Below are 23,431 nucleotides of genomic sequence, written 5' to 3'. Positions count from 1 at the left end.
TGAAAGAAACGAAAGATGACCTAAATAAACAGAAAGACATCCTGCATTACAGGGTAGCAGACTTACTACCAAACTGATCTACAGATACAAAACAATTCCTATCAAAATCCCAGTTGGTTTCTTTGCATAAATTTGACAAGCCGATTCTAAAATTCACAAAAAATTCAAGGAATTGACAATACCCACAGTAAGCCTGAAAATGAACAAAGTTGGAAGACTCATACTTTATGATTCCAAAGCTTACTATGTAACTGAGACACATTAGTATTGGCATGCAGACATACAAATCAAGGGAACAGACTCAGAGTCCAGAAATTAAAAGTGACATTTAGGGTCAATTGATTTTCTTTTCTAACAGCTTTACTGATATACTTTGACAAATAAAACTGTATATATTTATGGTATACAACAATGTTTTGACATATGTGTATACTGTGAAAAGATTACCACAATCAAGCTAATTAACATTTCTATCACCTCTTCACAGTTACCATTGTGTATGTATTTATACGTGTTGAGAAGATTTGAGATCTATCCTCTTCAAAAATTTCCAGTACACAATATTGTTAACTATGATCACCGTACAACAGCATATAACTATGATCCGTCTTCCAGCAACATCATAAGAGAAGACTCTACACATGGACATCACCAGGTGGTCAATACCGAAATCAAATTGATTATATTCTTTGCTGCCAAAGATGGAGCTCTATACAGCTTCTTGTCAGCAAAAACAAGACGGGGAGCTGACTGTGGCTCAGATCATGAACTCCTTATTGCCAAATTCAGACTTAAATTGAAGAAAGTAGGGAAAACCACTAGATCACTTAGGTATGACCTAAATCAAATCCCTTACGATTATACACTGGAAGTGACGAATAGATTCAAGGGATTAGATCTGACAGACAGAGTGCCTTAAGAATTATGGACGGAAATTCATGACAGTGTACAAGAGGCAGTAATCAAGACCATTCCCTAGGAAAAAAAAATGCAAAAAGGCAAAAATGGTTGTCTGAGGAGGCCTTACAAATAGCTGAGAAAAGAAGAGAAGCGAAAGGCAAAGGAGAAAAGGAAAGATATACCTATCTGATTGCAGAGTTCTAAAGAATAGCAAGGAGAGAAAGGAAAGCCTTCCTCAGTGATCAATGCAAAGAAATAGAGGAAAATAACAGAATGGGAAAGACTAGAGATCTCTTTAAGAAATTTAGAGATACCAAGGGAACATTTCATGCAAGTGAAAGTGAAGTTGCTCAGAGTGTCCGACTCTCTGCGACCCCATGGACTTTAGCCCACCAGGCTCCTCTGTCCATGGGATTTTCCAGGCAAGAATACTGGAGTGGGCTGCCATTTCCTTCCCCAGGAGATCTTCTCGACCCAGGGATTAAATCTGGGTCTCCTGCATTGTAGGCAGATGCTTACCATCTGAGCCACCAGGCACAATTAAGGACAGAAATGGTATGGATCTAACAAAAGCAGAAGATATTAAGAAGAGATGGTAAGAATACACAGAAGAATTATATTAAAAAGATCTTCATGATCCAGATAACCATAATGGTGTGATCAACACCTAGAGCCAGACATCCTGGAATGCGAAGTCAAGTGGGCCTTACGAAGCATCCCTACAAACAAAGCTAGTGGAGGTGATAGAATTCCAGTTGAGCCATTTTAAATCCTAAAAGATGATGCTATGAAAGTGCTGCACTCAATATGCCAGCAAATTTGGAAAACTCAGCAGTGGCCACAGGACTGGAAAAGGTCAGTTTTCATTTCAATCCCAAAGAAAGGCAATGCCAAAGAATGTTCAAACTACCTCACAATTGCACTCATCTCGCATGCTAGCAAAGTAACGCTCAAAATTCTCTAAGCCAGGATTCAACAATACGTGAACTGTGAACTTCCAGATGTTCAAGCTGGATTAGAAAAGGCAGAGGAACCAGAGATCAAATTGCCAACATCTGCTGGGTCATCGTAAAAGCAAGAGAGTTCCAGAAAAGCATCTACTTCTGCTTTACTGACTATGCCAAAGCCTTTGGCTGTGTGGATCACAACAAACTGTGGAAAATTCTTCAAGAGGTGGGAATACCAGACCACCTGACCTGCCTCCTGAGAAATCTGTATGCAGGTCAAGAAGTAACAGTTAGAACTGGACATGGAACAACAGACCAGTTCCAAATTGGGAAAGGAGTACATCAAGGGTGTATACTGTCACCTTGCTCATTCAACTTATATGCAGAGTGCATCATGCAAAATGCCAGGCTGGATGAAGCACAAGCTGGAATCAAGATTGCCGGGAGAAATGTCAATAACCTCAGATATGCAGATGACACCACCCTTATGACAGAAAGTGAAGAAGAACTAAAGAGCCTCTTGATGAAGCTGAAAGAGGAGAGTGAAAAAGTTGGCTTAAAACTCAACATTCAGACAACTAAAATCATGGCATCCAGTTCCATCATTTCATGGCAAATGGATGGGGGAAACAATGGAAACAGTGACAGACTTTATTTTCTTGGGCTCCAAAATCACTGCAGATAGTGACTGCAGTCATGAAATTAAAAGACACTTACTCCTTGGAAGAAAATCTAAGACCAACGTAGACAGCATATTAAAAAACAGAGACGTTACTTTGCCAACAAAGGTCTGTCTAGTCAAAGCTATGGTTTTTCCAGTAGTCATATATGGATGTGAGAGTTGGAATATAAAGAAAGCTGAGCACCGAAGAATTGATGCTTCTCAACTGTGGTATTGGAGAAAACTCTTGAGAGTCTCTTGGACTGAAAAGAGATCAAATCAGTCAATCCTAAAGGAAATGAGTCCTGAATATTCATTGGAAGGACTGATGCTGAAGCTGAAACTCCAATACTTTGGCCACCTGATGTGAAGAAGTGACTCAGTGGAAAAGACCGTGATGCTGGGAAAGATTAAAGGCGAGAGGAAAAGGTGACAACAGAGGATGAGATGGTTGGATGGCATCACTGACTCAGTGGACATGAGTTTGAGTAAGCTCCGGAAGTTGGTGATGGACAGGGAAGCCTGGTGTGCTGCAGTCCATGGGGTCGCAAATAGCTGGACACGACTGAGCGACTGAACTGAACTGATGATCACCATGCTATACATTAGATCTCCAGAACTTACTCATCTTGCATAACAAAACTTTGTACTCTTTGACTAACATCACCCCATTGTCCCCTTCGCTCTAGTCAGCTGTTCTGCAACAGGGATGCCAAGAGAATTCACTGGGGAGAGGATCTTCACAATAAATGACACTGGGACAACTGGATATTCACATGCGAGAGAATGAAGTTGGACCTCTACCTCATTCCACGCACAAAAATTCAATCAAAACGGATCAAAGATCTAAATGTCGATACTAAACTTATAAAACCTTAGAGGAAAACATATTTTTACAACATATTTTTACATCTTCATGATCTTGGATTAGGTGATGGTTTCCTATATATATGACATTAGAAGCACAACAAAGGAAAAAAACAGATAAACTTAACATTATCAAAATCAAAACTTATGTGCTTCAAAACATTTAATCAAGAAAGTGAAAAGACAACCCAAAGAAAGGGAGAAAATTTCTGCAAATCATTCACCTGTAAGGAACTTATATACAGAATACACAAAGAACTATGAAAACTCAATAATAAAAGACCTATTACCCAATTAAAAAATGGGCAAAGGATTGGAACAGACATCTCTCCAAAGCAGATATGTGGGTGGCTGACCAGCACTAGAAAAGACGGTCAGCATCATCACTGGCCATCAGAGAAATGCAAATCAAAACCACGAGACACTACCACTTCACATCCACTAAGATGTCTATAGTCAGACAGATAATAACAAGTGTTGACTAGGTAAGAAATTATAGCGTGAAACATTTAAAGGTTTTCTTATGCACTGACAGTGCCTTCTAATCAACTGTAGAAATAATCTGCTTCCTGATAACTACAGCACGAAGATTTCTGTACTGTTAGCAAGAACAGTCAATTTAAACTTCACTCGTCCTTTACAGAGGCACTCTTTCATTTCACACTTTGCCAGCTCTATTTATTTGTGAATGGCTTTCATAAGCAAACTGTAAGAGAAAAAATTACTTAGAATAAAAAGTAAGATTTGTGTTATTTTTAATGAATTTGGAGCCTCATTATGCAATGGGGATAGTTTTAGAACATTTTGCCTTTACTTCCTCATACACGTACACAAAGTTCTAAATAATAATTCACTAAAATTTTAAATACGTACCAAAATCTACCCTTGTTAATATGCACTGCATTGGGTGGTCAGTTGTATGCCTTGTTGTTGTTGCACCACTTTCATAACAAGATGCACAAAGATCGTAATCGTAGCAAATTAAACACTTGTATCTGCGACCTCGAAAATTTCCTTTTAAACATGCATCACAGCTGACACCTATAAAAAAAGAAATATCATTAATTAGGAGCTGTAAAAGGCCACTCTTCATTTCATTTTTATAAATAAAAAGATGCACATATAACCCCAGATTTCTTTTCCAAAATGACTGAAAACAACAATGTAAAATCAGATATGAATTTCTGTTCCCTCAATTTACTCTTCTCATGGAAGTAACTTAAAATGTTTAACAAAATGTAAGAAAACTTTAAAAATGTTTTGATGAACTAGCAAGAGGGCAACAGTCAAGTGAAAGAGGAGTGAGTAGCTGGTCTCACTCAGGGGGTGGGCAACTACGTGGGAAAGTCTGGGCTTACGTGTTCACAGCACTGCAGGACAAAGCCCAGGTAGCAAAGACCTGCCAGGTCTGACATGGTGGGGTCTGAACAGGCAATTTCTCATAAAGGTGAGACCCTGATACACCCTCACTATACGTGTAAGCTAGCAATCCTTAGAGGATTACAAAACTTGCCCCCTGAAATCCCCTCTGCACAAAACACCACCACCACCACCCTGAAAAGTTATAACTATCAGTACAAACCAGTCCCGATTTCAAGTAAGTGAAAAATCCAAATTCAGACTTCCAAATGGTTCTCAGGTTAAGAATTTAGAGTAGTTCTAAATAAGCACTGGCACCAAGCATCGGACAGAAATAAAATTTCAAGGAATGACAGTTCATGCACAAAATACCAACAAAAACTTAGATACCACCAGAAAGAAGTTTGTAAGAACAAGCAGCAGAATCAGAATGGCAGAGTTGACAGCAGAACTGAATATAAAACACTAGCTCAAAACAATAAAAGAGGAGCTAAAAAAGAAGAGGCAACCAACATATTTGAAAATGAACCAAATATCTCGATATGCAAAATTTGAAACTTAATGGGCAGGTATAATAGCAAGAAAGCCTTTTATTTACATGTGATATGCCTGTTTATGTAGAAAACTCCTGCTAAATTATTAGAATTAAGTATTTTAAGCAAGGTAGCCAAACATAAACACCAATTTAATAAAATACTGATTGATTTTTCATTCCAAAAAGACAAGTATATTTTAGAACTGCCATCTGAGTTGACTTATATGAGGCATTCACGTGCTGTGTGCTAAGTTGCTTCTGTCCTGTCTGACTCTTTGCGACCCCATGGACTCTAGCACGCCAGGCTTCTCTGTTCATGGACTTCTCCAGGCAACAGTACTGGAGTGGGTTGCCATGTCCTCCTCCCATATGAAGTACCCAGATTAGTCAAATTCACAAGGAACAAAACAAGCCCCTCCCAAACCCAGGGCAGAACAGTGGTTAGCAGAGACTGGGTGGAAGGGGAGAGAAGGAGTACTGTTTAACGGGTTTCAGCTTGGGATAATGAAAAGATTCCAGAGATGGATAGTGGTGATAGTTGCACAACAATGTGAATGCATTAATTCCACTCACTGAACTGTATGCTAAAGGGTTAAAATGACAGATTTTATGTTGTGCATATTTTATCACAATAAACAAATTACGTCATTTGTAGTAGTATTCCTGAAAAGTGCCTATGAATAAACCTAACCAATGATATGCAGCCCTTTATGAAATAAATTAGTAAAAATGTGTTCAAAGACACTAAATAGCTTTAAAAAAATAAAAACACCAGGTTCACTGACTAGAAGGTTCAACATAATAAAATATCAATTCTCCCCAAAATTATCGGTGGATTTAATACAATTCTAATAAAAAAAACAAACACAAAAGAATTTTTTGTGGAACATAATAAGCTGACTCAAATCTTTACACAATTTGCAAAGGGTCAAAAATAGCCAAGACATTCGTGAAGGGTAACAAGATGGAGGGATTTACTTAACACAGCTACAGTAATTTAGATAGTAGGATACTGACTTAGAGACAGACAAACTAACCAAAGCAACAGAACCGAAAGCCCCTAAACTGGTGCTCAGATGGTAAAGAATCTGCCTGCAATGCAGGAGACCCAGATTTGATCCCTGGGTAGGGAAAATCCCCTGGAGAAGGGAATGGCAATCCACTCCAGTATTCTTTAGGATTGACTGGTTGGATTTTCCCGAAGTCCAAGAGACTCTCAAGAGTCTTCTCCAACACCACAGTTCAAAAGCATTAATTCTTCGGCATTCAGCTTTCTTTATGGTCCAACTCTCACATCCATATATGACTACTGGAAAAACTACGCTTTGACTAGACGGACCTTTTTGTTGGCAAAGTAACGTCTCTGTTTTTTAATATGCTGTCTACGTTGGTCTTAGATTTTCTTCCAAGGAGTAAGTGTCTTTTAATTTCATGACTGCAGTCACTATCTGCAGTGATTTTGGAGCCCAAGAAAATAAAGTCTGTCACTGTTTCCATTGTTTCCCCCATCCATTTGCCATGAAATGATGGAACTGGATGCCATGATTTTAGTTGTCTGAATGTTGAGTTTTAAGCCAACTTTTTCACTCTCCTCTTTCAGCTTCATCAAGAGGCTCTTTAGTTCTTCTTCACTTTCTGTCATAAGGGTGGTGTCATCTGCATATCTGAGGTTATTGACATTTCTCCCGGCAATCTTGATTCCAGCTTGTGCTTCATCCAGCCTGGCATTTTGCATGATGCACTCTGCATATAAGTTGAATGAGCAAGGTGACAGTATACACCCTTGATGTACTCCTTTCCCAATTTGGAACTGGTCTGTTGTTCCATGTCCAGTTCTAACTGTTACTTCTTGACCTGCATACAGATTTCTCAGGAGGCAGGTCAGGTGGTCTGGTATTCCCACCTCTTGAAGAATTTTCCACAGTTTGTTGTGATCCACACAGCCAAAGGCTTTGGCATAGTCAGTAAAGCAGAAGTAGATGCTTTTCTGGAACTCTCTTGCTTTTACGATGACCCAGCAGATGTTGGCAATTTGATCTCTGGTTCCTCTGCCTTTTCTAATCCAGCTTGAACATCTGGAAGTTCACAGTTCACGTATTGTTGAATCCTGGCTTAGAGAATTTTGAGCGTTACTTTGCTAGCATGCGAGATGAGTGCAATTGTGAGGTAGTTTGAACATTCTTTGGCATTGCCTTTCTTTGGGATTGAAATGAAAACTGACCTTTTCCAGTCCTGTGGCCACTGCTGAGTTTTCCAAATTTGCTGGCATATTGAGTGCAGCACTTTCATAGCATCATCTTTTAGGATTTAAAATGGCTCAACTGGAATTCTATCACCTCCACTAGCTTTGTTTGTAGTGATGCTTCCTATGAACCAGTCAATCCTAAAGGTAATCAGTCTTGAATACTCATTGGAAGGACTGATGCTGAATCTGAAACTCCAATACTTTGGCCACCTGATGCGAAAGCTGACTGATTGGAAGAGACCATGATGCTGGGAAAGATTAAAGGTGGGAGGAGAAGGTGACAACAGAGGATGAGATGGTTGGATGGCACCACTGACTCAATGGACATGAGTTTGAGCAAGCTCCAGGAGTTGGTAATAGACAGGGAAGCCTGGTGTGCTGCAGTCTGTGGGGTCGCAAAGAGTTGGACATGACTGAGTGACTGAACTGAACTGAACCAGTATTCTTGCCTGGAAAATCCCATGGACAGAGGAGCCTGATGGGCTACAGTCCAAGGGGTTGCAGAGTTGGATGTGACTGAGTGACTAACACACAAACAGATGCACACATGTTGAAATGTGTGTCACGACAGTAAGGTCAATAGAGATCAGTAGGGAAAAGAGGGAGTAGACAGTAAATGGTACCAAGACAGGTGATCTCCTTGCCATATATGGGGACAATAGAGTTGGATCTCACCCACAGGCTCCACACACAGGTATCAATTCCAGATAGTTTAAAGACAAGTGTGAAAGGGAAGTGAGAAAAATCTCTGAAGACAATATAGGGGAATATTTTTATAAACTCAGAGTAGGAAACCATTTTCTTAACACACACACACACACACACACACACGGCCCAATAAGCTCAACCACATTAAAATTATGACTTTTCCTTCAGTTTTAATATCCTAGAGTGATGGAAAAGACAAGGCCCAGAATCTGGTGATAAATGCAACATACATGACAGACAAGAGTTAGGTATACAGGATACATTAAGGAACTCAAATATATCAGGAAGAAAATGACCAACATCCAATAGGAAAATGGGCAAACACTTCAATAGGCACTATAAAGAAGAGCAAACAAAATTGACCAATAGATACACGAAACGACGCTCAATCTCATTAGTCATCAAATAAGTGCAAATTAAAACACCATGAGCCATTATTTTACATCGACTGACTGTGCAAAATCCTAGAAGCCTCTTGATATCAAGTGCTAGTGAAGACAAGGAGCAACAGACAGGCCTCGATGCTACTGGTGGGGACATGTATCAGCAAAACCATTTTGCAAATTTTGTTCACATTCTAGTCAAGTTAAACATGTACAATTACTATGTCTCTGCAATTCAATTCAAATCAATTCTCTGGGGCATCTTTTGCCCAGGAGCATCAGAAGAATGTAAAAAAATTTTTACAGTGGTTTTTGTAATTGAATAAAAATGCTGTTAACAACCCAAAGGCCCATCAGACAGTCCTTTACGGAATGAATTAAAAGATAATGGGGACTTCCCTGGTGGTCCAGTGGCTAAGACTCCAGCCTCCCAATGCAGGGGATCTGGTTCATTCCTGGTCAGGGAACTAGATCTGGCATGTCCCAACTAAGATGCCTGCTTGCCACAAGGGAGATTCTGCGAGCTGTAAAGGAGACACAGTGCAGCCAAAATAAATATTTTAAAAAAAGAAAAAGAATAATGAATGACAGCCTGAAACAGTGGGTGAAGACAGGAATAAAATCAAACTAAGTTATAAAACAAGTTAGAAGATACATGCCATGGAGAAAAAGAAGTAAAAAAGGATAAACAGTGTGGACAAAGAAAGCTCACTGAAAGGATGATGAGCAAAAACATGGGACTACTGTAAAATTTGCCTATTCAAAGCAGCCTCCAAGCACAACGATGCACAACACTGAAGATACTGAAGAGGGTAAGTACCTATTTAGGTTTACAAATGAAAGTTTAATTTAACAGGATATAATAACTTGGTCAAATAAAATGTAGCCTGAACTAAGCTACACCTCTTTAGGGTGCCAGAAAGGTAAGCTCAGGTTTGAACACCAACTTTTTGGAGTGTCCCATCTAACACAAGGGCTTCCCAGGTGGCGCTAATAGTAAAGAACCCTTCTGTCTGTGCAGGAGACATAAGAGACATGATTTTGATTCCTGGGTTGGGAAGATCCCCTGGAGGAGGGCAAGTCTAGTATTCTTGCCTGGGAATCCCATGGACAGAGGACCTTGGCAGGCTACGGTCCATGGGGTCCCAAAGAGTTGGACATGACCAAAGGGAGTCAGCATGCATGCATATTGCATAGAGCAAATGAAACCTGACATTTTTTAAATCCAGGAGACCTCACTGCTATCATCTAGTGGTCCTACAGCCTTGGCTCTTAAGGTGATATTTTATTTGACAACATTTGAACTCTTGTTTCTGTTATAACATGATACTTTTTCTATAGGAATTTTGGTTTTCAGCATTGTAAATATTTCTTATCAATATCACCAGAAGCAATTTCATTCTTCCTATCAAGGAACTCATCATTCTACATATGCCACATTATGTTCTGTTTCAGATTTCCTGAGCCTCCTGGGACCAGGTAGAACACTGTTATTAACCAAGGAACTGTGCATTGAAGAGCTGGCTTGTTTTCCCTGTTAGGAAAGCACCTGGGGTAGACCGGAAGGGAGCAAATTTTGCTAGTCTGTGTTATAAAGTGAATTCTGACAGATATACTTAAAAGAGATTCTGTTCTGAGAAATCTGGGGTTCTTTTCTAAGCTAAATGAGGTTCAGTCATCACAGGTGTGGGCAGAGGGAGATAGGATTGCTACTGAGAAACCGTAGCAAGCCTATGCATGCTTCCCTTCCATGCTTTTTAGAGACTCCGAGCTACTATCAGCCTGGCGTGCTGTAGTGCATGGGGTTGCAAAGAGGCAGACACGACTGAGCGACTGAACTGAACTGAGCTACTATCGAGAGAGGTGGTATGGAATCTTCTCTCAAGTCAGATACTGTCTAAAGCTTATGATGACAAATTAGAAGTGTTAAATTGGCAGAGCTATTACAATGAGAAGGAGTAGCAGGATATATGGAAAACTATATGTGAGAAAATATTTTTACTTCCCTGACTTCTTATTCATAGTACACTCATCACCAAAACACATCCCATATAGTATACTTGCCACCACGGATAATTATAGTTACTTTTACTTGTATAGTGAGAAACCCTGCTGAGAATTTACCTAACATAACGTTTAATAGTCTGAATGCAATACATATTTTTTGTTTAAAATAGTGATCTTGAATCACAAAAGTTGTTAAATGTCTTTCAGTGTTTAAGAAGTTAAAAAATATACTTTGGGGGGTGGGGGTGGGATGGGGCAGGAGGCTTGGAGGATCTTAGTTTCCCAACCAGTGATAGAACTCAGGCCCATGGCAATGAAATCACCAATTCCTAACCCTGGACTGCCAGGGAATTCCCAGAAAACATACATTTCAAAATGACTCAAAAATAGTAATTTTTAAAAAAAGAATTCCATTTCTATAATGGTGGTTTTTGTTTGTGTCTTGGGGGCGGTACTGAGTCTGCGTTGCTGAGCGGGCTTTAGTCGCAGCGCACGGGCTCTCCCTGCAGTGGCTCCTCTTGCTGCGGAGTACGGGTTCTACGTGCACAGGCTTTGGAGTCGCAGCACCAGGGCTCAGCAGTCGTGGCTCCCAGGCTCTAGAGCACAGTTGTGGCACACGGGCTTAGCTGCTCCACAGTGTGCGGGATCCTCCTGGATCAAGGACCGAACCCGTGTCTCCTGTGTTGGCAGGTGGATTCTTTACCACTGAGCCACCAGGGAAGCCTGAACCCCAGTTCCTTGAAGGGCTAATAGTTATTTAATGTTAAAAAGCTTAAGGCAACTGTGGACAGTGGTCCTACCACTCTCCAGGCAAGAATACTGCAGTGGGCTGCCATTTCCTTCTCCAGGGACTCCATACAATAGACACCCTGCAAACACTGAGTTAACCAAATAATAAAATATGTAAGTCATCCTTGAATAATCTGGCCATAGCCATACTGTCATAAACAAACTCGGACAATTATTACTTTGTACAATGGAAACGAGCACAAGCTACATTTTTTTAAAAAAATTTTACTTTAAGTACAGCTGATTTACAATGTTGTATTAATCTCTGCTATACAGAAAAGTGATCCAGTTATACACATGCATAGTCTTTCCTATTCTTTTCCATGATGGTTTATCACAGGATATTTAATATAGTTCCCTGTGACGTACAGGAGGACCTTGTTGTTTATTCATCCTATATATAACGGTTTACAACTGCTAATCCCAAACTCCCAATCCTTCCTTTCCCCAAGCCCCTCCCCAATGGCAACTACAAATCTGTTCTCTGTATCTGTGAGTCTGTTTCTGTTTCATAGGTAAGTTCATCTGTGTCATATTTTAGATTCCACATATAAACGATATCATATTGTCTTTCTCTGACGTACTCCACTCAGTATGATAATCTCTAGGTCTATCCATGTTGCTGCAAATGACATTACTTCATTCTTTGTCGTGGCTGAGTAATATTCCATTTATGTACACACACACACACACACCCCATGTCTACACCTGCAAAAGCCACATCTTAAAGTTATGGTAGGATGTATGTGATTCCCCATCTGACCACATTCACCTAACAAGACAAAAAAAATGCTGGGAAATATAGGGGACTTCCCTATTGGTCCAGTGGTTAAGACTCCATGCTCCCAACGCAGAGTACACAAGTTTGATCACTGGCTGGGGAACTAAGATCCCACATACTGCATTGCACAGCCAAAAAAAAAAAGCTGGGAAATATAGCTTAACCGCAATTTCAACACTGCCATGTGTGAAACTTACATAAAAACAATGGTGTATATTTGATGACCCCTACCTATAACCTATACATACATACATATACATATAGCTTAACCTCAGTTTCAACACTGCCAAACGTGAAACTTACATAAAAAGAATGGTGTATCTTTGATGACCCCTATCTATAAAAGGTGTATCTAAACACATTCATATCCTCAACACTTTTATATTTAGCAGTTCTATAAAATAAATACATAAAACTTATGAACTAAAATTAAAGGAAAGAATGCCTCTAGCGGGAACAGATGCTTAAAAAGCCACTGAAATAATAGTCTTCTCTTTTTTTAATTTTCTAAAATAAAGGCTTATTTATATATATATAATATTACATGTACATTACACATACATTTATTTATCTTTTAAAAGAAAAACCTAGAGGTTGATATAGCTTTTCCTTAATAGACAGGCAGTGTGAAGAGAAGGTTGATAAAGGGAAAGTTACCTGTCAAGATAAACAGTGAAAAGAACACAACAGGAAGAGACTCTACCCCTAATCTGAAGCCCTGGGATTATTCAGCATTTGTCACTGACAAGCTATCCTGACTGTCAGATGCCATGCAATTTGGAGTGAAGGTCTTTCTTTTACTCCAGTCAATTGTCTCTTCAGGGCCTATGGATGTTTAAATAAGTGTGACTTTTAAAAAACAAATGTGTGTGTGTGTGTGTGTGTTATATGTTATATTCCCAAAGAGGTTCTTTGCATTTAGATGGTCAAAAAATCGTGCAATCTTTTGAAGAGGTTCTCAGGTGAACACAGAAGCAAATAAAGAAATGAACTATGGTAACTCAGTGAAAGGCAGGAGCAGTCAGAATTAAAGACAATGATCAAGGAATATTACTAGAAATAAAACCAATGGAACCTAAGACAAATTTTATAATGCTTCCCAAGCTGGAAGCCTAGTTCAGGAGTAGAAAGCTTTCCCCCTTCTATTAAAGACGTACAGGGGGAAATACACTCAATTGTGCATTGCAAAGGTAAGGTAACTCTAGGAATTCATTTCTTTTTGAAGAAAAAGACACAAAAAAACCCCCTACTTATTTTTAGACTTAGGAACAGAATCTTCCCCTGCCAATTAAATACACACATAACTTTATACATGTTTATTTAAAAAAAAAAAAAACTATGCCATATGACAAAGGGAAACTCAAAAGGAGAGAAATTGGGTAGAGAGACCCATACAAATATACCCTTCAAGAAAAGACCTATAGTTAAAGGAATTCAAGGGGCAGAGAAATGAGAAAAACAGTACACAGCAGGGGAGGGTACGATTCAAAAGAAAGAGGCCTGGGTGCTGGAGGGGAACTTTAGGAAAGAGGAAAACATGGAACAGTTTGGTAAATAGATTGTGCAGTGTGTTCTTCACACTTAGCAGACTTGTTTGAAACTGTGAAATGGCTGGGCATTTAAAACAACCTTTTCTGTACTGGGATTTAGCTTTCTTTCACTTTATTGTTTTCAAGTGGAATTCCATGAGTGTGGTGACATGTCACAACAAGGAGCATCCATCTATCCTTCCATTATGTATAAGACACAAGACACAGCAGCGAGTAAAGGCCTGTGCCACAGAGAGCTAACACCCCAGTGGTACTGGCAGCAACTTCCATCATTACTTCTTGTAGCGCAGAGAACTTTCTTCTTCACTGCATTAACTTTCACATCAAAGTCATGAGGTAGCTGGAAAATATGATAAAACTTCTTTCATGGTTATGGATGATTCAAAGCTAGTTCATATCTGCCCAACAAACTGGACAGAAAGGCAGGGGCCGGACATTGTATTTAAGGCATTCCTTCCTTATGCAATCTGTCAAAGAGGGAAGTTTAATTCATTTCTAAAGTTTTTAGTGTAGCAGAATTTGCTCCATTTTGGGACAACTGGACGTTTTGCTTAGTTTTAAAGACCTGTTCCATGCTCTTATTTCATAGAAATGCAATACTGGCCTGGGAACAGAAACCCATCTTAGTAACAATGAACTTGCTCATGAGCAAGCTTAGTAAGGAATAGTCTTTCAGAACCCCTTATCTGGAAATAGAGAAGCTTCAATCTACTATTATACTCAGCCATGATTAGAGCTATTTTCTGACTCACATAAAATGAAGGAAGAAGAGGTGTGTAAGGAATGCCTGGGACAAAGTAGGAATTCAGTGGGTATCTGCTGAATGAATGAAGTGGATGAAAAGAAAAAGGGACATTCTCCCAGAGTAATTAGATAAGAGCTCAAAAGAGAGAAGGGAAACAGGGATTAATGTGTGTCCATAATAGACTTCTTGATTTAAGAATGACTCAATGATGAAAGTAGGGGGGAAAAAGAAGGGACTGAACAACAGGTACTTGTTTCCCGTAGGAGAAAAGAAAATTAAGTCAGTGAAAATGCTGTGCCAAATACTTCTAGGCATGAGCCCCCATTCGGCAGCATCAGCCCAGAAGACTTGGCTGCCAGCCATATAAGAGACGTGGTTGTTCTTGAGAAACACATTTTTCTTTTTTTTCATTAATTTTTATTAGTTGGAGGCTAATTACTTTACAATATTGTAGTGGTTTTTGTCATACATTGACATGAATCAGCCATGGATTTACATCTCATCAGCCACAATTTTGTGTTGACAATTTCACATGTAAAAGCTGAAAATAAAACCTCCAGTAGTTTGGAATATGTGTGCATCTCCATTTAAGTTGCTTGAAACAATGCACACTAATCAGAATCACTGCCCTGTTTTTTTTTTTAAATTTATTTTAATTGAAGGCTAATTACTTTACAATATTGTAGTGGTTTTTGCCATACATTGTATATGAATCAGCCATGGGTTTACATGTGTTTCCCATCCTGAACTCCCCTCCCACATCCCTGCCCATCAAAGACCCTCCAGGAAGGCCTATGTGGCAAGGCAGAGAGCTCCAGCCCTCTCAAAAGACAAGTGCCCTTGGAGAGGGTGTTGACTTTTATGAAAATGTCTAGTGATCACACAAGCATTTTGCACATCGCTTCAGTCGTATCCAACTCTTTACGACCCTATGGACTGTAGCCCATCAAGCTTCTCTATCCATGGGATTCTCCAGGCAAGAATACGGAGTGGGTTGCCATGCCCTCCTCCAGGGGATCTTCCCAACCCAGAGATCAAACCCGAGTCTCTTACGTCTTCTTTATTTGCAGGTGGGTTCTTTACCACTAGCACCACCTATAAAAAATATATTACGTTTCAAACCGGTTGGGGCCGGTCTGTAAAATTAAACCCTTCAAACAGGTATAAAATGCCATTGGAGACTCTTCCTCAGATCATCTCCACACAGCTTTGATCTTTCACTAACCAATTAGTGTTTAACTGAACTTGATGCCCCAGGCACCTGCGAAGGGCTTGTCACTGAACTGTTGTTCTTTTACATGTGAATAAACTGTGGTCCACAAGCACTAAGTGACCTGCTCCAAAGGCAAACAGTCATAAAGTGACAAACAGAGCCTCTGATAACAGTAAATCTGTTATTTGTGAGTCTGTTTCAGAAGTAGATGTCTTCAGAACTTTTTATTTACTATGGCACAGAGATACACATTTAATATCATGTTTATTGTTCTTCTCTTAATTCTTTATTTTCTAAGACAGCTTAATTCTACCAATCATATAACTTCTCTAAAATGAAATTCTGAGCTTGAGGAATTACTTTCAAGGCAGGCGTTAATAGATATTTGCTTATTTATTTCCAGAGGTTGATAATCAGTCAAACACAGTTCTACCTGAAGTCACTAATTTATAAGTTCTTATTCTAGAGTACTATTCTCTTAACTTTTTGAAAATCCATGTCGTATACTGGTAAATATTTAAAAACATTACTATCTCCTTTGTTTAAAATTTCAGTAAGCAAGAAACATATCTGGCCTCCCTCTTTCAAATCACAGCATATCATCAATATGATTCTCAAATATATATTTTAATTTTGTTTTTGTCAAATGTATAAGGAATACACATACATACATCTTCAGACAAGGGAATTAACAGCCTATCACACATGACATAATTGCATGACGAAATTCTAGAACATTGTGCTCCAACAAATTGCTATTATCACCTGTAAGTCCCTACAAAAACAGGTCGTAAAAGGATACATACCACATGGAAGCACTTAGTAAGTTTTAAACTACACAACACAAGGCTCTATAGTTAGAGTGAATGGACACATACGCATGTAGAAAGCAGGCTGAAACCTGGAAGGAAAGGATACACACCAACTCCCAAGAAACAAGGACCTCTGGGAGGTAGGGAGAAAAAGAAAAGAAGCAGAATGGAATCAAGAAAGGGTACAAAGTGGCAGCTGTCCGCACCAGCACTTTCTATATGTTTTCAATGTTTCATTAAGGAAAAAAAAACCCAAAACCTAATACAGACAAAACTCTGCCATCCCATCTCAACTTGTACAGGAGCATGGAAGGTGTCAGGATGGTTGGTTTTACACTGAGGTATATAAATGGGTAAAACAGTTGACCCAGCGCAATTACAGAATACAACTAGTGTCTTTTTGGCCCCAGAGATGGATTCTCTATCCCATACATGTTAATTTTTGCAGAAGTATAAACTCATCACTGAGTTTCAAGCCAAGCATTCACAGAATGACTTCTCCCAAGCACAATGCATCATCTGAGCATGCTGGACCCCACACAGACAACATGGAAAGCCTACTAGAGGGCAGTGACAAGGAGGCCAAGCTGCCGTTCAGAAAGCCTTCCCCCCACACACAGGGCCAACACAGTACAAGGAGCAGTAGGGGACTTTCTGCCTTTCCTGGAAAGACAGACTACACATATTTGTTAGAGAGAAGAATGTCACAACTAAAGGGTGAAACATGCTTAATGGGATTTGTGCCCCTCCCCCCCACCTTGGGTATAACAGTTTAAAACTTTACAACTTTAAAACTGATTTTCTATAACTGTTTTAGGGTAAGCAGAAGAAAACTACTAGATCAATAGGGAGGGAGCAGAAAACATACTACTTAATGGTTAAAAGCCTCTCAATGAAAGTGAAAGAGGAGAGTGAAAAAGTTGGCTTAAAGCTCAATGTTCAGAAAACTAAGATCATGGCATCTGGTCCCACCATTTTTCATGCGAAATAGATGGGGAAACAGTGGAAACAGTGTCAGACTTTATTTTTTTGGGCTCCAAAATCACTGCAGATGGTGATTGCAACCATGAAATTAAAAGACGCTTACTCCTTGGAAGGAAAGTTATGACCAACCTAAATAGCATATTAAAAAGCAGAGACAAAAAAAAAAAAAAAAAAGCAGAGACATTACTTTGCCAACAAAGATCTGTCTAGTTAAGGCTATGGTTTTTCCAGTGGTCATGTATGGAGGTGAGAGTTGGACTGTGAAGAAAGCTGAGCGCCGAAGAATTGATGCTTTTGAGCTACGGTGTTGGACAAGACTCTTGAGAGTCCCTTGGACTGCAAGGAGATCCAACCAGTCTATCCTAAAGGAGATCAGTCCTGGGTGTTCATTGGAAGGACTGATGCTGAAGCTGAAACTCCAATACTTTGGCCACCTCATGCAAAGAGTTGACTCACTGGAAAAGACCCTGGTGCTGGGAGGGGTTGGGGGCAGGAGGAGAAGGGGATGACAGAGGATGAGATGGCTGGATGGCATCGCCAACTCGATGGACATGAGTTTGAGTAGACTCCTGGAGTTGGTGATAGACAGGGAGGCCTGGTGTGCTGTGATTCTTGGGGTCGCAAAGAGCTGGACACGACTGAGTGACTGAACTGAACTGAATGGTTATCTGAGCTAGAAATGTCTACACACTTATTTGTGATAAATTCCCAGTCTGTATGTAACAGCTCTACTAGTGTGTAAAGGATTTGTCCTGCATGGATATGAGGAGATAATTTCACATTAAATTACCATAACAACATTATCTCAACAAACAGAAGTTTCTGAGCACCTACAGTACCCATTTGTGCCTAAAGTTTAAAAGGGAAGACAAGTAAACAGGCAATTAAAATACAGTATGAAGGGTGAGTGGCAGAGAACTATGGGAACACATCAATAGGTAAGAGCAACAAGATGACCTGTTCTGGTGAGAGGGTACAACAGAGCCCCACAGTTAGCACCACCCTGACACAATGCCCATACCAAGCAGGCCCCAAGCACCTTTTCCTCAAAACATTGAAGAATAACTTCAGGTCCCTTTGTTCCACGTTTCTTCCATATAGAGCAGTTACTCTAAATCCATTCTCAGAAACCCATGCATAGCTTAAGACAAGAATCAAGTCACTGCGTCCTCTTTTCTTGTTGGACCAATTTCAAACCTAATAGGTCTTCAAAAATCCTGCCTTCAACTGTTAGGTTATGTTTATGTCTGCTCTAGTTCCTTCACTGATTTTGAACCCAAGGGACCTATAACAGATATGAAACTCTGGAGAGGACTAGGAATAATACAAAGTACAGAGACTGCTCTGGCAATGGAAGAGAAGCAGTTTATGCCTGGCTTAGAACACACACTAGCCTAACTTTGGATCTGAGGCGACGATGAGACAGGAAAGATACTATAAGCTGGTTAGGCTGATCTTTGGGAGACTTCCTTTGAGAGAGGACATGTTTTTCTGTTATGGAGAGTGATACACAACCATATGGAACAGAAGAAAGTAAAGGACTAAGCATAAAAGCAAATGAGAAAGATAAGCAGTGCATGTACAGTTTGAAGCACATCTCTAGGAAACCAAGTTAAATAGTACTCAAAGTATCCAAAACTAAAAAACCAAACACTGGTTTTAACATAAATTTTTTTTGGCTGTGCCATGCTTCTCATGACATTTTAGTTCTCTGACCAGGGATAGAACCCAGGCCCTCGGCAGTGAGAGGGCATTATCACTGGACCACTAGAAAATTCCCTCACAAATATTCATGTTTCTTCTTCCCTCCACTTGTGAACATTTTTAGCCATGGTTCTGAGCATGACTCTGGTACGGCAACATTCAGAAGATGTACCCAGGTTGACAATATATCCATGATGACTTGAAAATGCAACACTCAAAAGAATAGTTCCCCCACTTAAAACGGATGGCAATACGGCATGAGGCAATAAGGATGGCAATAAGGCATAGTCTTACAAGCTAAAAACTCAAGTGCAAACTTCAAGAGGATGTAAATAAATAACTTTATCAGCAAGGATGTGAATCCTGCCTGAAACTACTTAACTAGTCTTTGCTTTCCTCATCAACCAGAGGGAAAAAAGCACATACTAATCTCTGTATTGCAGGACTGTAACAAGCACGTGAGTGTTAACTTCTCTTCCCCTTCTTCACTTTCCAGAGTTGTGTGAAGTAAAATAGGGTGCTGGTCAGTACTACTGTTTCTCAGCTCCAAGCCTCCCCTTCTATATTGTTTCCTACAATGCTGGCCCAGGAGGTTGTCCTTGATGGGGTCATTTTGCCTCCCCAGGGGATATCTGGCCACGCATGGAAAGATTTGGGTGTGGGGTGGGTACTGGAGTCAAGTGGCTAAAGGCCAGGGATGTTACTGAACATCCTATGAAGCAGGAGACAGCCACCTGGCCCAAGATGTAATGGTGCTGAGGCTGAGGAACAATGGTCTAGGGTCTGTAATGTCAATTATTCATATCCCCTCGGTAGCTGGCTCCTGGTTTACATCTGCCAATGGGAGGTTAGAGAGGGAGACAGAGCATCTCTCCACCAGCAGAGGGGCCTAGCATCAATCGCTCTGGCTTCTCATCACCAACCGGCTATATCCCAGACGCGAAGTACCAACTATGCTGAGGTAGGCCCAGGGAAGCAGGGGTCTCTGAACTCTTAAAATTCTAGTACCCCCATCTTCTTCTTTTTTGCAATGACAGAAATATCTGTTTATCTGTACTGTCCAATATAACAGCCACCAGGCTCTGTAAAATCTGTAAAAATCCCTTGTCAGCTTACAGAGCACAGAAGCAGTGCTGGTCCAGCAGCAACAAGCCTATCAGGCAACCAGATCTGGTTTCCAAACAGCATTCTCCACTGGATGGATGGAGGAACTAGAGCTCCTTGGAGAAATGGATGACTCCAGAGGCATTACAGCAGGGCAAGCTCATAAGGAGGCTTATAATGTTTAGTTCCAGAATGAACGACGGAGACATATCAAAGGACACAGAAGAAACCTGAATGAGGTTTCCATGGTTCAAATCTGGGACAATTTGAGCATCAAAATCAATAATAAAGAAAAATAATGCCCACTGACAAGTACAGAAATCCATGTGTCCATACTGATATAAATGAATAAATAAATAAGTCAAGGAGAAGGAAAAAATTTCCATGTAGTAGATACACTGACTAGAACTTACATTCCAACTCTAAGATCATCAGCTCTGGACCTGAACTGTCCAGTATATGCTAGCCACTAGCCACATGTGATCATTTAAATGTCATTTGTTAAAATCAAATAAAGACAATTCCCTGGTGGTCCAGTGCTTAGGGAGCCACACTTCCACTGCAGGGGGTGCAGGCTTGATCCCTGGTTGGGGAACAAAGATCTTGCAAGCTGCGCAGCATGGACAAAACAAATAATAATAAAAAAAATTCAGTTCCACACTGAATTCCACAGCCTTATTTCAAGGTCTCACACAGTGCACTGGACAATGTATATGAGACTGAGCCATAATTCTGTGACAATAAGGTCTAGAACAGATAAAGTAAGACCTAATTTTGTTCTCTTCTGAAAATCAAATTTAGTATTGGAATTTTAAAATTAATTTAATTGGAGGCTAATTACAATATTATGGTGGTTTTTGCCATACACTGAGTCAGCCACAGGTGTACATGTGTCCCTCTACCCTGTCCCAAACCACCCCCCCGGCCCCACGCACCTCCCTCCACATCCCATTCCTCTGGGTCATCCTGGTGTACTGGCTTTGAGTGCCCTGTTTCATGCATCGAACTATTTCACATACGGTAATATACATGTTTCAATGTTATTCTCTCAAATCATCCCACCCTTGCTTTCGCCCAGAGTTCAAAAGTCTGTTCTTCATATCTGTGTCTCTTTTGCTATCGTGCACGTGGTGTCATCATTACAATCTTTCTAAATTCCATATATATGTGTTAATATACTGTATTGGTGTTTTATTTTCTGACTTACTTTGCTCTGTATAATAGGCTCCAGTTTCATCCACCTCCTTAGAACTGACTCAAATGTGTTCTTTTTCAATAGCTGAGTAATATTCCATGGTGTATATGTTCCACAGCTTTCTTATCCATTCATCTGCTGATGGGCATCTAGGTTGCTTCCATGTCCTGGCTATTATAAACAGTGCTGCGATGAACAATGGAGTGCACGTGTCCCTTTCAATTCTGGTTTCCTCGCTGTGTATGCCCAGGAGTGGGATTGCTGGGTCGTACGGCAGTTCTATTTCCAGTTTTTTAAGGAATCTCCACACTGTTCTCCATAGTGGCTGTACTAGTTTGCATTCCCACCAACAGTGTAAGAGGGTTCCCTTTTCTCCACACCCTCTCCAGCATTCATTGTAGACTTTTTGATGGCAGCCATTCTGACCGGTGTGAGATGGTACCTCATTGTGGTTTTGATTTGCATTTCTCTGATAATGAGTGATGTTGAGCATCTTTTCATCTGTTTGTTAGCCATCTGTTATGTCTACTTTGGAGAAACGTCTGTTTAATTCTTTGGCCCATTTTTTAATTGGGTTGTTTATTTTTCTGGTGTTGAGCTGCATGAGCTACTTGTATATTTTGGAGATTAATCGTCAGTTTTTTCATTTACTATTATTTTCTCCAATTCTGAAGGCTGTCTTTTCACCTTACTTATAAAGACAATTTCATAAAGACAGTAAAAGTAAACAATAGTAACAAAAATTTGGAAGCTGGAAAGCAGATGGATGAGTGGTAACTGAATTAGGAGGCTGGAAAAAGATGAATCCTCATAAAAAGGTAAAAGCAAAGGGTAAAAAGGAGAAAGCAAAGAAACCACCCAACGTCCAACACAAATTCAACAGTGTCCAGGGCTGGCAGTATCAGGTATTGCTGGAACTTGGGCTAGAGAGGAGAACTGTCTAAAGATGAAAGAAGTAAAAAACTCTTCCAGAAGCAGGTAAATTTGTACGTTGCCTTTCAGACATCCCCTACTTCAAGTGAAAACAAGAAGTTTACTCATTAAAGGGTAAAACAGAGGGCCTCTGACCTAGGGAACTCAAGGCACTATTGACAAAATAGTAATATGCAGTTTACTGAAAAGAGAAGAGTTTGTGTTAAATCATAACTAAATTATTCTCAGAAGGCAAAGGTGAAGAGAAAAGAAAATAGAACATTAAAGAGAAGAAAACTGGAACTCAAGTGTCAAATAGCCTGAAGGCAACCTTACACATGAAGGAAGCAGAAAAAGAACAAACAAAAGACAAGCTAGTAGAAGAAATGGTATCATAAAGATGAAAGCAGAAATAATGAGACTTAAAAAAAAAAAAAAAAAAAAACAGAAAAAAGATCAATGAAACTAAGAGCTACTTTTTTTTTGAAAAGATAAACAAAATTGTTAAACTTTTAGCCAGACTCATCAAAGAAAAAAAAGCTGAAATCAATAAAATCACAAATGAAAGAGAAGTTACAACTAACACCACAGAAACACAAAGGATCGTAAGAGATTACTACAATTATACACCAATAAAATAGACAACTTAGAATAAATGGACAAATTCCTAGAAATGTACAATCTGCAAAGACTGAATCAGGAAGTAGTAGAAAATATGAATAGACCAATCATCAGTAAAGAAGTTGATTCAGTAATAAAAAAAATTCTCAACAAACAATAGCCCAGGACCAGAGAGCTTCATAAGTGATTTCTACCAAACATTAACAACTATCTTTCTCAATCCACTCAAAAAAAAAAAAAAGAAAAAAAAAAAACTTCACTGGAAGAAACACTTCTGAACTCATTCTACAAGCTTAGTATCACCCTGATGCCAAAACCCGACAAAGATATCATACAAAAAAAGGAAATTATAGACCAATATTACTGATGAACAAAAATCCTCAACAAAACATTAGCAATCTAATACAAA

At 39.7% G+C, this 23,431-nt stretch overlaps 1 protein-coding gene across 1 annotated transcript in view; it reads right to left on the bottom strand.

Annotated features, from left to right (window-relative positions):
* KCMF1 (potassium channel modulatory factor 1) overlaps positions 1-23,431 on the bottom strand; it is an 80,191-nt gene that overhangs the window by 29,255 nt on the left and 27,505 nt on the right. Inside the window, exon 2 of the mRNA XM_043917764.1 lies at positions 4,249-4,416. Coding sequence (XP_043773699.1) covers positions 4,249-4,416 — 168 coding nt within the window. The remainder of the gene's footprint in view (positions 1-4,248; positions 4,417-23,431) is intronic.

Source organism: Cervus elaphus, chromosome 11 (genome assembly GCF_910594005.1).
Source record: "Cervus elaphus chromosome 11, mCerEla1.1, whole genome shotgun sequence".
Classification (NCBI taxonomy): Eukaryota; Metazoa; Chordata; class Mammalia; order Artiodactyla; family Cervidae; genus Cervus; species Cervus elaphus.
The sequence above is the reverse complement of the archived record's forward strand: the minus strand, read 5'-3'. Positions and strand labels throughout refer to the sequence as shown.